This window comes from Callospermophilus lateralis, chromosome 2 (genome assembly GCF_048772815.1).
Source record: "Callospermophilus lateralis isolate mCalLat2 chromosome 2, mCalLat2.hap1, whole genome shotgun sequence".
Lineage (NCBI taxonomy): Eukaryota > Metazoa > Chordata > Mammalia > Rodentia > Sciuridae > Callospermophilus > Callospermophilus lateralis.
The window spans coordinates 64012346-64028822 of NC_135306.1; the positions used below are offsets into that span (position 1 = coordinate 64012346).

A 16477-nucleotide genomic window follows, 5' to 3' on the forward strand; every position below is an offset into this window, starting at 1 on the left:
CATTTGCAATACTGGTAACAAATACTTTATAGAGCATTCTTAAGGTTTTTTTCCTGTTTTCTTTTTTTGGTCCCAGGGATTGAACCCAGAGGCCACATTCCTAGTCCTTTTATTTTTTATTTAGAGACAGGGTCTTGCTAAGTTGCTTAGGGCCTCACTAAGTTGTTGAGGATGGTCTGAAACTTGCAGTCCTTCTGTCTTAGCCTCCCAAGTCACTGGAATTACAGATGTGTACCACCACACCTCACAAGTATTATGTTTTTGGACAAGCAGGTTAATATTTTTATGTTACTAAATCTTCCATTGTAACTTTTCCCATTCAAATTACATTTAAAAAATGTTTACTCATAAAAGTTTTTCCTATACTTCAACATTTGTTATGGTTTGGTATTTCATGTGACTCTTTAATATATGAAGAATTATTTGGGCTGGGGTTGTGGCTCAGAGGTACAGTGCTTGCCTTATATGAGTGAGGTACTGGGTTCGATCCTCAGCACCACATAAAATAAAAAATAAATAAAGATATAAGAAAAGAATGAATTTTCTTACATGTGGTTATCTTCAAATCCATGTTGTTATATTGTAACTTCTAACTGGGTTTTGGCGCTGTTCATGATATCAGTTTTTCTTTTAATCATGCTCCATAATATTTTAAAGTTTAACTTGAGTACTTTTCTTTCCTGTAAAATCTGCAGAAGTCAAATCTCAATGGATATTTCTTCATTATCTCCAGATATTCCATGACAGTATCTCTCTATTTTAAAAGCACTTTTCAATATGGGGTAAACCTTACTTGAGTTTGTTTTTGTTATCACTACAAGTTCTGATAAGATATAACGCAAATAAATGGAAATACAATAGGAAGTTGGGTTCCCAGAAGTGGAAATATTGAGGACTGAAGTCAGCTCTGCTTGCCTCTAGCCACATCTTTCCTGGAGCACCTGCCAGGTGTTATTAGTATTGGCAAACCAGCCCTTTTATTGACACTGTGTAAAGCTCGTGCCTTCCCCATAGAGGCTGCTTGATAAATATTTGTGGATTGAATTGCATTGAACCTTAGGGCATGAGACCTTGCCAGGCAAGTATTCCAAGGACCAGCTTTCTTTCTCCATGTCTCTTATTTTCTCCTTCTCTCAGCTTCGGTCCAGCACTGAGCTCCATCCAGACCTGCTCTCAGATTGCCTCACTGTGCAGCCCCTGCAGCCAGCCACTTCTCCAAGAGACACTGCTGCTGATGGCACCGTGGGATGCTCCCCCGGGCCTGGGCCTGACCTCTATCCAGGTAAGAACAGCCAAGGCAGAACTAACCACAACACCATTCTCTTTGGGCATTTCACTATGGCTAAAGGGAATGCTCATAGGAGGGAAAATTCTTCTAATATTATCTGTATTGGGCTTTATCAATGGGCTGCAAATTGCTCCCCTCCCCATGTAATTCCTGAGCTGGGTTTGGCAGCAGACTGTTTTTTTCTTACAAAGAAACAAAGCAAAATAATGCATTAGCTCTTTTAGTTCGGGACTTCTGCCAAAAGTTCAGTGCACCCAACACTCCCAGGTGTCTTAAATTTACTAGCTTGATTTAGACTCAAAGGAAATGTTTTTCCTTAAGCAGGTAACAGGCTGCATCTGGACTTCTTAATGAAACAGTGATTGTCATCTTTGCATTTTAAAAGGAAGCCCCTTTTAAAGGTCTAAAAAACTGTTCACATCAGTAAACCAACTTATAAGAATATTCACTAATTTTGGTCTGCCAACAACTGGGGGAGTAGAAGGAGAAGGGGATGATACTCCCAGACTACCTTTCTTCTGCTCAGGTTTGAATAATACGTGACTCTATATGTGGAAAATTGCATGTATATAGTGAAAAATAAGAAAGGATTCATATGCAACAAAGAAGTTGTTTTTCTTTTACTTTCTCAGCCTGTCTTTTTGTGCATCTCTATAATGGTGATGTACTTGTGCAAACATAATTATTCTCTTTACATATGGAAACTTCTTACTGTGTGCTGTGATTATGAAAACAAAGTCTCACCGACACCACATTCCAGACAATGGGAAATTTCTATTTTCTATGAATTACAAAGCCCACTCCCACCCCCATCTGATTCCATTGCCAGGTTTGGCAGCAGTCTGTTCTTTCCTTTTGAAAAGTACTAATAAACCATAAAGAATAAAGAATTTACTGGTGCATTACAGTAGAAAAGAAGAAAGGCATGCTTGTATAGCTTTTTAAACTTGACAGTTCTCATATGATCCAAATGCAGGGGAGAGGGGCATTAAGCAACCGCTTCAAGAGCATCAGTCACCAAAACCTCCTTGATGATGCTCCAGTGTCATGGACCATTAACATGTGCTTTCAATACTTACTCTTGGAGATAATAGAGGCTCTGCTTTTTGAGACCCAGGGAGAAGAGATAAGCTTTGAAGGCCTGTCCAAATCTTAAAGGTGTGCATATACTCATATCAAATATGCCATTGCACAGTGTAACCAACACATACATATTAATATTTTATATTAGATACACACATGAAAGAGTATGATTAGCTTTTATTTGTATTTGCCAAATAGTTGATATTTGAAATTTATTTCAGCCCATTAAATTAATTAATCAGGTTAAAACAACCTATAAAGCATTCCTCTACTTCTTCAATCCAAAAATCTACCTTTCTAAAGATCTGCAACCCAACATTTCAGGTCAAAGCTAATCAGAAGTGATTGAAAAAATGGACCCACATCCAATATGAATAGCTACCAGAGATGGGCCATTCTTCTTGCATTTAAGCCTCTTGGAAATGGTTTCGGAAGCCATGATATATGCATCTGGAAAAACATTAGTGCCTTTGTTGTGTGGAGCATATGGCATGTGGTTAATTTTCAGAACCATCATATTTGACTCAGTGTATGTTTTTGTATTTCTGGTAATGTCTTTAAAGTTTTGGAATTACTTGGTTCTCAAAAAGAACTTGAGCTCTTGGCTTCAAGTCTCTAGCTGTGGCAGATAAGTTGCCATGATGGGTGAAGCGGTTGCCACAGTTATCAATGGAGCATCTTCAGGTTGACTGGTATTTTCTGTGACTTTGAGAATACTTGAAACAGGCAGGTGGCCATCTTACTCAACTTTGTTCCTAGAGTTTTACTTCACTAATAGCTTATAACTGAAAATTTATCCTCTCTGCTTCTTTATTTCTAATTCCATCAGGTCCTATTTTACTTTCTTGGCTTCAGACTTTTTTTTTAATTGATTATGCTTTTTTGTTTTGATGAATAGGCAACAAACACAGAGGCAAAAACAGGTGAAAAGAAAATGTACAAAACAAAAATTGTAAGCTTTGAAAGTTCTAGAAATGCACTGGTGAGGAATGCATATGCACACCAGCTGCAAACCTACATGAAAGATCTATGGAAAAAGCCAAATCAAGAGAAATGACAAAGGTGCAACAGGAAACTGTTCACCAATTAGTTAAATGTAAAATGTAAAGTGTTAAGGCAATTTGACAAAGATTAAGACTTGGCTAAGTGGCAAGAGTACTTGGAGTTATTCCCTTTACATTCTATTATACAAAGTTAAGACAATATTTGTTTAATGATTGTCTTTAATCAACCTTTAATTGCTAGTAATTTGATTCATCACAAAAATATTTCAGTGGAAACCTATTGAGTATGGATGAGCATAGTTAAATATGGCATTGAACGCTAGGATCTGTCTTAAGCCACTATGATTGAAGATTCATAGTCTGAAGATGTCCTGTTTTGACATGGATGTTTTTAATGGCTAGTAGACCTTGCTTTACAAGGTTCCAGGAAAGGGAAAGTTTGCTCAGCATTAGGATGAGCAGGAAAAAATAGCAGTTCAGATACAAAGAAATCACACATATCTCCTGAAGTGTTGGCTTCTCTTATTGAAACAAACTTTTCAGGGTGATAACACAAAGTTTGATTGGAATGGATTGCCTGAAAAGACTTTCATTTCTGTAGAAGAAAATAGTGTCCCAGGTTAAAGGAACCAGATATAACTTGAGGCCACGCTGAGGATGATTTTAAATTGAGGTGTTTACTTTTCCACTATTCTGAAAAATCCCAGGGCTCCCCAGGCCTGCTCTTGAGCTAACCTGAGAGCAGTGTTATGATCTAACGGGAAGGCCGGGGCACTGATGAACAAGCCTCACGGCTGGCTCACTTATATTTTCTGCCCTTTTGTTCAGAAGTTCTGGACCCCAGATAGATAATGCCCCAGGCCAGCCTCTGTAAATTCAGGTGATTTATCTGATGATCTGGGATAGACTCTTTCATAGCCAGTAGATTGTTATATAAATGCTGTTTTGAAGGCCTGGTGGTGTGCACATCTTATGGTGAGCTCCTGTGATTTGCCAATGAAGCAGGTAAATATAACTTTGGTAAGTGTACAAAATCAGGCAGAGCCTGGACCAGTGCTGAGTCTTACTAATAAGTCCACTCACCAACAAAGAATACTGTATGGAAGATCATCTGCCCCATGAGTGATCATAAAATTATGCCTTCCTACAATCCAGTGCTGCCCTATGGATTCGGTAAGACACGACCTTGGTATATGACATGAGCCCTGAGGACTTCATAGAGGCCACTGTGGTTGAGATGCTTGAGTCCCACAGAAACTGCCTAGCAAGTAAGGAGCTAATCAGCTGAAACAAGAGAAATCTACAAGAACGAAGGAATTTTATTGGTACCCATTTTTTGGATTATAAATAATGCTTATGTTTAGATTTTACAAGTCCTGTTGAATTAACCAAAATTTGAATGTAACTTTATGTTTCTCAGGAAAATAAATAGGGGTTTTGCTCAGATCTCATGTGGAAATATGGAAGGAAAATAAAGACTTCTTTTTAGAGCAGGAATTTTTGAAGTCATTCCCTTCCTTCCTCCCTTGTTACTGTGAATAAGGGCTCTTCTCTTACAATAGCATCAGTTTTTGTAATAAATAGCACTGTGTTAAATTTACATAGGGTTAAACATACTTTATGAAACAGTGTTTCACTTTAATATAATTTTGTTGCATGTGTTTAATACAGTTTCTACATTCTTCAATTACTGTCTTTGGATAGCTTGCAAAGTTGTGTTAGAAATAATTTTCCATAAAACTGTCTCATACAGTCTGTTCTCTAAAAGTGGTTGTTAATTTGGGGACTTTATTAGAGGTTTCTAAATCGACATCCACATTTCCCAGTAGGTTAACCTTTATAGGAGAATTGTGAAGATAAAACAACATGATCTGCATAAAAGTCTTTAAAAGGACAGAGCACTATAAAAATGCATAGTTATTACTTGCATTATCTTAAAAAATGTTGCTATGCTTAGAATTCACAAAGGTGAAAAAGCAACAGAACCACTTTGGAACTGGCAGTGGACAGAAGGAAGTGGAGACTCACAATACAAAGTGAATTCAGAGAAACATTTGACAGTAACATCTTTGTAGTGTCTCTTCAGATGATGCCTTGAGCAGCTGTCACAGTCTTTCATTGTTTTGGAGCATCTCTTGCATCTGTAGTTTACCCACTAAGTTGGATTGGAGAAACAGTAAGGGATGGAGCAAGCCTCATATTTCCTGTCACAGGCACTGAGAACTTTAACCTATAGATTTAGCCTTCCATAGCCCTCAGCAATCCTTCAACAGGCACCAAATCACTTAGAAGTCTTGGGAGAATGAAGTTTTCTGGACCTCACTCCCAGAGTTTCTGATTGTACAAATCTGTATCCCAAGTATTTGCATTTCTGCCAGATGTTTCTAACAAGTTCCCAGGTGACACTGCGTGTTGCTAGTCTAGAGGCCACACTTTGAAACCATTGCTCTGGATTATAAAATATGGAAATGTGACTTCTAGCAAAAACACAATCTGAATTTTGGTTGGGGGTAGTTAGAATAAGAATTACTCTGTAGTATATTTTTCGGTTGCTCACTACAGAAGCCTATAGATGGATATTATGCTTTACATCTTGTGCCAATGTTTAAAATGGTGTTGCTCATACATTAAGAGTGAGATCCTAAAACCACTCAACTAAAGAAAATTCAAATGTCAATTACCAGCCAGCACAGGGCACATTTGCATGTATGAAGCTAATATTAATGCTTTTATATGTTTGCAAGCTGTTTAATTTGGTGTTTTCCATATCTACTTATCTCCTTGTATTCATGTTAGTTTTTCATGCAAGATTAAGCTGAATAACTCAGTTTCAAAATATGCAGAAGTTTTGCTGCAAAAATATTTTTATGGGTGAGCAAAAACAATTGCATACTTCATTTAAGAAGATCGGAAAGTAGCAAAGCTGGGCAATTGTAGTTTTATTCCCATTGGGAAAAGTACTGGTTATCTTTAAACTATTATTTCTTCTTTTCCTCACTTAATATTATTTTGCCAGCACTTAAATGGGACATGAGAAGGGAAGATTGGATCTACTCTAAGTGTACCCCAACCAGGTCTGAAGAACAGATGGATGGCAAGACAGAGAATTCAGGATAGAATTTCTGAAATTAGAAGCTAAAGCCCTATGTGGTTAGGAAATTAAGAGCAAAACTACTGGGTCCAAAGTTCTAACTTCCTGCTTTAACTGAATTTACATTTCAAGAAAAGAAATAAAGCAAATAGTTTTATCACTTTCATATGAAAAATAAGGGGGAAAAGTAACTGGACATTTCTAGTGTTTGTAGCCACAGAGAAAGTTCATGTTTCAAGTTCAAAGTATTTGCATGGGTACTAAAAAGAAATGTTAAGAATAACACAGTTTTAAACACACATTTACAAGGGCATTATTGAATTGACAAATATTACTTATACTTTATAGTACTAAGAGTGTATTACAGGCACTGAATAGAGAGAGCATTGTGGGATTCACTCATTCCACATTAATGAATCAACAGCACTGTGTCTTGGACTGGCTTCTGTAGAATCTGCCTCACTATTGTCAGAGACTGATCTGCTTGCTCAGGTGTTTGGGCCATGAATCGGTCCATCTACACTGCCTTGACAGCTCACATTGATCATCAGAAGTTGCAGCCTCCTCCTCGAAGTCTTGTTTGTCCTCCCAGGCTGCTTTTGCCTCACTTTCAGGTCTGTGGTTTGTAGCTGGGATCTGGGCTTGCTCTTTGGGCTCTAGTCCTATTCTGTGTTAGTGAGCTTATCTGCCTATGTCTGACTTCAGCTCTGACTAGCCATCAGCTTTGTATTTCAGAGGTGAGTCTTACCCTAGAATTTCTATTAACACCTCATTATACCCTGAGAAGTCAAAGGTTTATAAGCGTCACTGGAACCCTTTTGCTGGGGATGGAAAGTCCTTGTTTGCACCTTCTAGGAGTCAATAGCTGCGGAAAGTGAGCTACTTGCTCTTCAAGGGAGAGGGGAATAAGTTCTCATTGGCCATGTGGTGGCTTTACTCCCCAGGCTGGTTCATAGGGAATTTCTGAGAAATGGGTGTACTTTATGAAAAAAGCAACTGAGTAATGTCTTCAGAGTATTTTATAATAAGAAAGAAATTGTCTAGGATCCTATCCATCAGTCTGGAGCACTCGCACCATTTTGGGTTATATCTATACACAACCTGAGAGTGAGTACTCTTCTGTATCTCCTAAGTCATATTTAACTCATTACTGACCATGTTTTGTATAGCCCCTCTAATCATCTGTATGACCAATATATGCTCAAACATGCCACTTACAAGAGAAAATGACTCCTAACTTGAATTTCTTTCTTACTGAGATCAATACTGTATTACAGTACATAAAGAGTTCTTAGAATATGATAATGTTGAGCATCTATCAGTTATAATACTTTCATCCAAATACTAGAAGAATTAATGTTATAGTTCTGTTAAACGCATTAGGGAATGGGTGCCATAAATCACCCACCTCCTTGCTTGATTGATTTTAGAAATGAGAAAAAAGAAAAAGAAAAGAAAGCCTAAAGAAACTGAGAATGTCATCAGCTTCATTCAGTAGTTACCATCAGTGGTTAGTAGATTTGGGGTATTTAAAAGAGTGCTCCTCCCACTTTGTCTTTGCTCTTTGGAGATGATGTGCTCTGGCAGAAAAATATGGAACTAAATCTAAAGTCCAATGCTGGCTCTCCACTCCCTGGGTATTTAGTTTGGGTATGTTACTTTTCTATAAAATGGTGGTAAGAATTCTGATCTCATGGAGCTGTTGTGAGAATTAAATAAGATAGCATAAAATGATTCAGTTCACTCCATAGCAACCGTCAGATACTCAACTGATATTACTTTCTTTTTTTTTCTTCCTCTTTGTTTAAAGAGAATTAGTTGTGAACCAAGTTGCTGTGTGTGACAAGAAATAGAAACCTTTCTACCCATTTCTTTAATCCTGAAGGGTTCAGAGATCAATATCCTGATATATAGACTTCCTTCCAAGAAGAAGTCAAGATGAGGTCTTGAACCTTGCACATCCTAAGACCTGTTTTCAGGTCCATAAATTAGACATTTTTCTGTTGCCATTGAAAGTAGAAATAATACTTAGACTGGTTATATAGAGAGTGCCAGTGTGCTTATTTGAAAAATGAACTTAATGAAACTGTGAATTTGTGAAAGTGAGGCAGATAGAAGAAGGAAGAAATTTGATTGACAGCCCCAACCAGAACAATCCTATGTAGTCACTGTTTTGGCATTGCTGGAGTATAGCCTGATGTCATTTTGTAAATAGACTCTTCCAGACTATGTCATTTATCTCAAAATATACTCCAAGGAGTTCAGAAAACTATTCTTGACTATTTGCTTTCCTCAAATTTAATTCTCATATTTCAAAAACAGTTCTTTCTCATGATAGATCTTAGTAGTTATAATATAACGGGTAATTTATTAACAGTAGGGATCAGCAAACTACAGCCCATAGACCAGATCTGACCTGCCTTCTATTTTTGCATGGCCTAACAATTAAAGATGGTTTTAAGATTTTTAAATATAAAAACAAACAAACCTATTAGCCTGATACGAGAACAGTTGCTTAAATAATTGTGGACACTGCCTCTTGCCTGCAAAGCCTAAAATACTTACTATCTGACTCTTTCCAGAAAAGGTTTGTTAACCCCCCACCCTCTTCAAACTTACATCTGACACATTTATCAAAGACTAAGTGAAAACAAGGAAGCCAGAAAGTGAAGTAACTCAAATAAATTAATTTAAAAAGAGACTACATTGTGAGACAAGTTAGGATCCTGTAATACATACTGGTTTTGTTGTTCTCTGTAAGATTTTAGATTTAGCAGACCCTTAGTTGTCTTCTGGCTGATGGGTTTTTAAAGAATTTTGTAAGGTCTGGCAATTAAAACAGATGACAGCAGAACTGTTTCCCTTGAAGGGATCCAGACCACTTGTACTGCCTACCACTCCTACTCCTCCCTGGGGTGTTCTATGGAACCTCCAAATAAGAGGTTCTCAAACAACCAAAGTTGTCAAATTGCAAAAGACATCTGCACACAAGCAACTCAGGTTGCTATGGATGGGGCGGGGTGGGGGAGGGTTTGTCCTGGATGAGGCTGCCAGAGGAAGGGGCTGCCAAAGAACAGGGGTCTCAGTTCTAATTATGATGAGCCAAGACTCCTCAACAGAAAGGTATTTTAAGAACTATATTTTTAAAAATTGAAGCCTCTTGTAGAAATGTAAATTAACAACTAGGAGTAAAAAAAAAGGTTGAAATATCAAACTTGAAGGACCCACCTGTCCATATTCTCTCATTCTCAAGGGAAGAGGTTTGCTTCTTCAAAATCCACTCTCTACCTGCAATGAAGATGTTTGCAACTGATATAAAGTGAAGGCTGAACTCACTATTACATAGATGGAGCAGAACTTTAAATAAAAATTCCTTGAAAAAGACTACATATGGGCATAAATCCATGATAACATCTGAGTCACTTAGCAGTGTCCTAAGAGTAAAATGGTTTGCTAGAAGGTAACACTAAGCACCTGAAGGCAAAGTGGAAGAGTATAGGCAAGTTAAAAAGAAGAATGGGCCTTGCCTAGAGTCACAAAACCAACTACCCATGCAATTTTGCCTCAAGCTAGTAAAAATGGCAAACTTTTGGTCCTCACCATACCCCAGTCCTCCAAAAGGGCTGTTGTTACATCATTTGACAGACCTGGAAAAGAAGGAGATTCCCTATGTGAGTTTGGAATTGGTAGGTCAACCCTGGATTTGGCTGGAAAAATATTGTATTAAATACTGGGTTGGTTGTCTATATGCTAAATATCTTTTTCTAAAACACCTTGCTCTGAAGTGGTTTCAGAAGTCATGTGAAAGTCCATTGGTGAGATTGTCCCAGCAGACTCTGAAAGAGAAGCAACATCTTTTATGGTCAACATGGCACAGGTAGGAGATACCTAAGGAATGAATAATAAGTAGTTAGGGAACCAAATGTGTTTTACTGAAACTTTGTTGGTTTTTTTGTTGTTGTTGTTTTGTTTGTTTGTTTGTTTTAATGGCCAAGTTAGACTTGACTTCCAAACAGACAAATGAGGAGCATTTTTAAAGGACCTCCAGGAGTAGTTACCCATGCTATTCCATCTTCTTTCATTTTGTTTTCCCACTCTGCCCCAAATGGGGTTAACATAACACATAAGCCAGGAACAAATGATGATTTCCTATAGGGCAGTCTGAGTGGTTTGCTTATTCAAGTTATTTTACTGACTTTCGGTGTAACAAACTATCTGAGGGTGAATATGTAGGAACGTTGAGAGGTAGAAGGAAAAAGGGTAAAGTATGAGATTTGAGGTTGGATATGTCATGCATTGTCTGGAAAGATCCAAGAGGACTGCATGAAGTGTTGGTCCCACAGAAATTGAGAGAACTGCCAGAATGATGCCCCTCTACTTGGAACAAAATGTCTTTGTTCTAAAATACTGGTGTTTCAGGAGCTTTTCTGAACCTGAAGTTAATTACACCTGGTATTTCAGGATGTTTGATGGTAACCTTTGGCATTTATATGGATGACATCAACCATTATCTTCTAGTTGTATCATCGTGTATTCCAGAAAGGCATGTAAGCGTGCATCCTCTTCCAAACACTAATAACTTCTTCCCTGGCTATAAATCCAGCTGCATGATGTGGAAATGTAATTGGGAAGCCTACACAGAAGTTTGGAGCTCATGGGGGAATATCTATTTGTAAGAGAGCCTGAATATTCATGTAACTGTCCAGACATCAATAAATTCTCATTTTACCTTATTTATTTCTGTTCCCCAGTGAACAGCAGCACTCGTAAGCTCAAAGTTAATAGGCATGTTCTTCAGAGCTGTGCCCTCACTTACCTTAATGCAATATCTCGCTAACACATTTGTTTATCCGTTGCCAGGTAGCTCTCCCATCAGGTGACATGAGAGTGTTTTCTTTGTCTTAGTGCATGGGAGACAGTTGCCATTGTTTGCCATCAATTAGCTTAGGGTAGCATGTCAAGGATGTACGGGTGGTGTCATTTTAGTCTGACAGCCACCGGATCTGGTTGAGAAGGGATTGTTTCATTATCCTCTTATCAGGGCTGCTGGATAATGACACTCCACACTGCAAAGAGGGGAGGGGAAAAAAAGACAGGCAGAAAGAATAGATTTTTAGCAATTGGCAATATTAAAATTATTCATGCCGCAAGGAGAAGAGAAAGATTAGAGGGATGAGTGTGGAAACCCTTAAGAAGGTACTTCTTCCTGATACAGGTGGAGGGTGGAGTGACACCCTTTCTGATGGAGAGGCAGGCAAAGAGGAAATGCCCAGACATCAGCAGGAAAGAAAAAGGAAATCTCCTCCTCATCAGCCACAAGGCAAGGATTAGTGGAGGAATCTCTCCCATTCCCCAATTAACTTCAGTGTCAAATGCAGGCTTCTAAATGACCCTGACCAGGCATTCTCCCTACTAGAAAACTCTTTCCGATTTGGGCATTTAGGTTGGGGAACATTTTCCATTGAACGAAAGTGCAATGATATTGCTCCAAAATGAAATTCACAAAACACACAGAAAGTACCGGAATCCAAATTTTCACTCTCGGGGGGCCTATCACCAGTTATCCCCAATATTGGCCATTTTCTTAAGAATGCCTAATGAAAAGTCTTTCTTTGAATTCTGAAAATTAACGGAAACTGGATCTTTGTGCACTTGGAGAAACAAACAAAAAGAAATGCTGAAAATGTAAAAATACTTCAAGATAAACTAAGCTTCAAGAGGGACAATTGTGTTGACATTTTAGTAACAGCCCATTTTCGCTCCTTAACGAAGTGCAGTCATGCATGAAAATGACTTGTTATCTTTTAAACTGAAACGCATTATGGGTTGTAATTCAAAGGTGTGCATTACTCCTTCAAAATAAAGTACAACATTTTAACCCTATGAGGATTCTTTTTGCAGGACCCAAACACTTTTTAGCAACATATATAAAAAAAATTGAACAATAAAAAACTGATTGAGGAAAAGGTGTGAAATGCTTCTGCATTTTAAAAGGACTCTAGTCTGTAGTTTATATGCATTCTTCCATCTGTAATTTAGACAGGAAATCATACTTCATTGGAGATTTACCATTTGAGAGCAACATATGCCATTGTCTTTCTCTAATCTGATTAAAATGGTAATAATTGTAATAACACAGACAAATAATAGCAACAGTGATTTATGAGCATTTAGCTATAGTTCAGGCACTGTGCTTGTGGGGGGGGTTGTGCATTATATAATTCTCACAATCCTATGAATTATGTTATCCTTATTTAAGAGGAAGAGATTGGGACTGGTTAAATGACTTGCCCAGAACTCTTTTGCGAGTAATCACTAAGGCCAAGCAGCCAGCACAGTTCTATCTGATTCACGTTGTGCTTGCTTTGTTCCATTTGTTATCACCCTGACACTGTCTCTCTCAACCACCCCATTTCTGATGAAGCCAAAGGAGCCAAAATTTCCATTGAGGCTTGACTGTTTCCCGAACTCTTCCCAGGTCCAAATTTCTCCTCTGGGGAGAAAGAGAAACGAGATTGAGTTCACTGTTCACATGGGTCCTCTAATTCTTTTTAATGTCTCTGTGAAAGCTGATTTACCATGGTTTCATTGATTAGTTTACCCCTCTGCACCTTGACCCTGGAAATACTGCCCAAGAAATGAATGGTCAGCCCATACCTCCTCTCATGTACCAGTCACCAAACGATTAATGTCATTTCTCATGATCCCAACATTACTCTGACACTCATTATAGTGTATTCACCATCTGTGGGTAAGACTGGTTCCTTTTTCCTTTGAGAATAAGCCAGAGCAATACCATGGCTTTTCAGTAACCCTAAGGGACTCCAAATGCAGATTTGTAAAGCAGCTCAGTAGCTTCAGATCAGCCGTGAATCTTTTCTTGGTGCAGTATTGACAGTAGCCTTTCAGCCCAGGACATGGTGTTTACTGTGGTAAAGGGTGCATATAGCTGATTGCTCATGAATAACCCCTCCAGGCCTTCCTTCTGTTCCCACCAGAGGATCAATATGCCTCTGACAAGCATCTGAAATCTTTATTTGGGGAAAAAGCACATTTCCTACCAGCTGTTTGTTTTCCAAACCAAATAATTCAGTTAATTTCTAGCCTGAATTAAACTTCAGAGCCAGAAATCTTCTCTTGTCAGTGCTGAGGTGCTTTTAGAATGGGCAGAAACAGAAATGGGAATATACTTTTTTCACTCTTACTGACAGTATGACGGTTAAGGCTGTTCATGTGCCTCTTAACTGCCAGCAGCCTTTGCAAAACAGAGTGCTCAGAGGTCCTGGTACATGACACTCTGATTCTTTATTTGAACCCATCTTGCCATTGAGAAGCAATAAGGGTGGTGTTCAGGGGTATGTGATCTGATATATATCATCCTGATTCAGATTCCAGCTTTAATATTTACCCATCAAGAGGCCTAGGCCAGGTAACCCACTCAGAAATCAGATTAGGCCTCAAGTTTATCACCAGTAAACTGGGAACATGTTTATAAAATACTTGAAATAAGTACTCATTAAATCTTAACTATAAATTCCCTGGTGTGGGGCAGCAAGCAGATGAAATGCAGCTGAGATAGAAACTGGCTACCTGCTACTCACAGTGTGGTCTCCGGATCACTTGGAGGGTTTGTTAGGAATTTAGAAACTCAACATCCCTTGTCCCCAAGACACAGCAAAGCAGAATCTACATCTTGCTCTGATGATTTCTTTGATTTGATGATTCAAACTTGAGAAGCAAAAAAAAAAACAAAAAAACAACTTGAGAAGCAGAGCTCTAACTTCCCGTTCAGTTTTGAATAGGAAAGTGTATTGCATATACTTCAGCCTGACAGGGAGGTCTTCATCTCTGCCCACCAAAATGATGAAAACACACTTACCAAGAGATGCCTGTGGTTGACTTCCCCAGCTCTGGGGATGGGCCTGAAAAAAGAAGTCTTTATTTGGGGATGCTACTAACACACCTTGCCTCCCAGTGAATGCATCACAGTTGATGTAGCCCCAAGGCTTCCTTGTCCACACCCATTAGAAATATAGATTAATAGTTTTCATTTGGCCAGAGAGAGCTGCTTATTAACCCTAATTAACCTGGGCTAGTTAAAGGCACCTGCCTAGAATGCCTTAGTCCCGATGGCCCATGAGATGGAATCTAAGAGCCACATAGATCAACAGATGCTGCTCTGTAGAAATTATAAAGCCCTCGGAGGCACCTCCACCTACCTCTAGTGGAGAGGGGTAGGTAACTGCTGTAAGCCAGGCCCCAAAGAGAAAGAAGGCAAAACAGCAGGGTGGCGAGCTGCTGGGCTTCTTTTAGAAGCCAGGCTCACGTATTCATCGCAAGACCAGGTTTTTATTTCCTTGGGGAGTTCACCATCTCTTAATCACAAAAGCAATAAGGATTTCCAATATGTTCCTGTGCCGTGCCTAATCAGTTGTTCCAGCTGCCAGTCATCAGCCATGACTGGAAGTTCACTTAAAAGCCCTCTTCCAGCTTTGAACACAGCACTGACCCCCAAGGTGACACAGACAATGAAGGCCGCCCTGTGGGCCGCCTGTGTATGCTGCTTGATTTGATCACAACAGTTTTGTTAATATCGTCCTGTATTCTGGAGGGATCCATTCTCTTCCTTATGCTTTGATCCATAGGCTGCATTGTATGCCCCCTTGGTTGAGTTGGGAAAATCATTTTGAGTGTGCATGGAAGGAAATTTTTCCTTTTGTGAATGACCTCACAATTTCATTCTAACATGTAGATTTTCTTCCTAAGGTTAGAAATCATTTGGCAAAGTTTGAGTATTAGTCAGTAAGCATGTTTTGTAGTGGGTAAGTCTGTGAGAAGTCAGCAGGTATTCAGGCTCAAAGCATTAAAAGAGATTAGCACCTGCCTCACCTGTCTGGTACCAAGGAGGTGCTGGAGTATTGTGTTTTAATGAACAAATGCATAAATAAATTTGAAAACTTCTTGGGCTATGGTAATTAAGATTGCTTCTGGATGTGCAGTGTGATAAAATCAGATATTCCTAGAAGTTGTGTAAACTGAAAAGACATTTTCTGTGTCATAATGACAATTTCTGAGAAATACAGGTCTTTGGTAGAGGCTTGGGACAATCCTACTGAAGCCATAGCTATATGACTCCAGAGAGTTGTTCATTTTATTAGAAGGGTATGTGAGATAGGAATTGGATGACTATTAGAAAGTGTCTCAATATTTTCTCCACATTTCTTGGCATTATTTTGGTCACGGGGATGATCTGAACCAGCAATCCTGTCCTGAATTCTGTATGCCAAGTGATCAGTATAGGCATTGAATTATAAGCTTTTACTACTAGGTTGTTTCTCACCAGAAACAAGATTTTCCTATACTTCTCGTACCATTTAATATGAAAAGAAGCAGGTCATGTGCTTTGTTTAGCATCAGGGTGATTTTTTTTTATTAAATCCTCCATAAGAAGTTGTTCAGCATACTTTCCAAACTCAGAAACTTAACATTAAACTCTGAAGCCTTATGTTTCTTATTCTTATGGGGCCCCTGTCAGAAGAACACTTCCTATTTCGGTTTCATGAATCTGCTCTAGCAGTAAAGGGCCTGGGTACATGTGGACCTCGGCACAGTTGAAGACAGGTTCTTGAGCTTTTAGCCTTGTACCAGACACCTTATATATACGGTCTCACACCCTCTCCACCACTTACCTCTCCTGGCCATTGCTGTGGCAGCCCTTAAACAGGCATAGCTTGACGGTCCCTCGCATCAGCTGCACCACATGTCCCTGTTTTCTGCCCCAAGTTTTCTCCAGTGCTCCACTCTGGGACATATGCATACCTGGAAGTATGGAAATTAACACTTCCCTAGGGCAACCCTTGACCAGTGGGGATAGGAGTTGGTAGATAAAAGTTCCTTTCTGTCTATGTCCTACACACTGAGCCCCACAATGGAGTCCATTGGCATTTAGAGTGGGTTTGTCTTTGTTCATTCAACAAACACAATGTTGTTGGAGATACCAGGCACCAAGGA

At 39.0% G+C, this 16477-nt stretch overlaps 1 protein-coding gene across 1 annotated transcript in view; it reads left to right on the plus strand.

Moving 5' to 3' along the window:
* The window catches only part of Glis3 (GLIS family zinc finger 3), a 421197-nt gene that overhangs the window by 358922 nt on the left and 45798 nt on the right, over positions 1-16477 (plus strand). The window contains exon 6 of the mRNA XM_076843439.2: positions 1138-1282. Coding sequence (XP_076699554.1) covers positions 1138-1282 — 145 coding nt within the window. The remainder of the gene's footprint in view (positions 1-1137; positions 1283-16477) is intronic.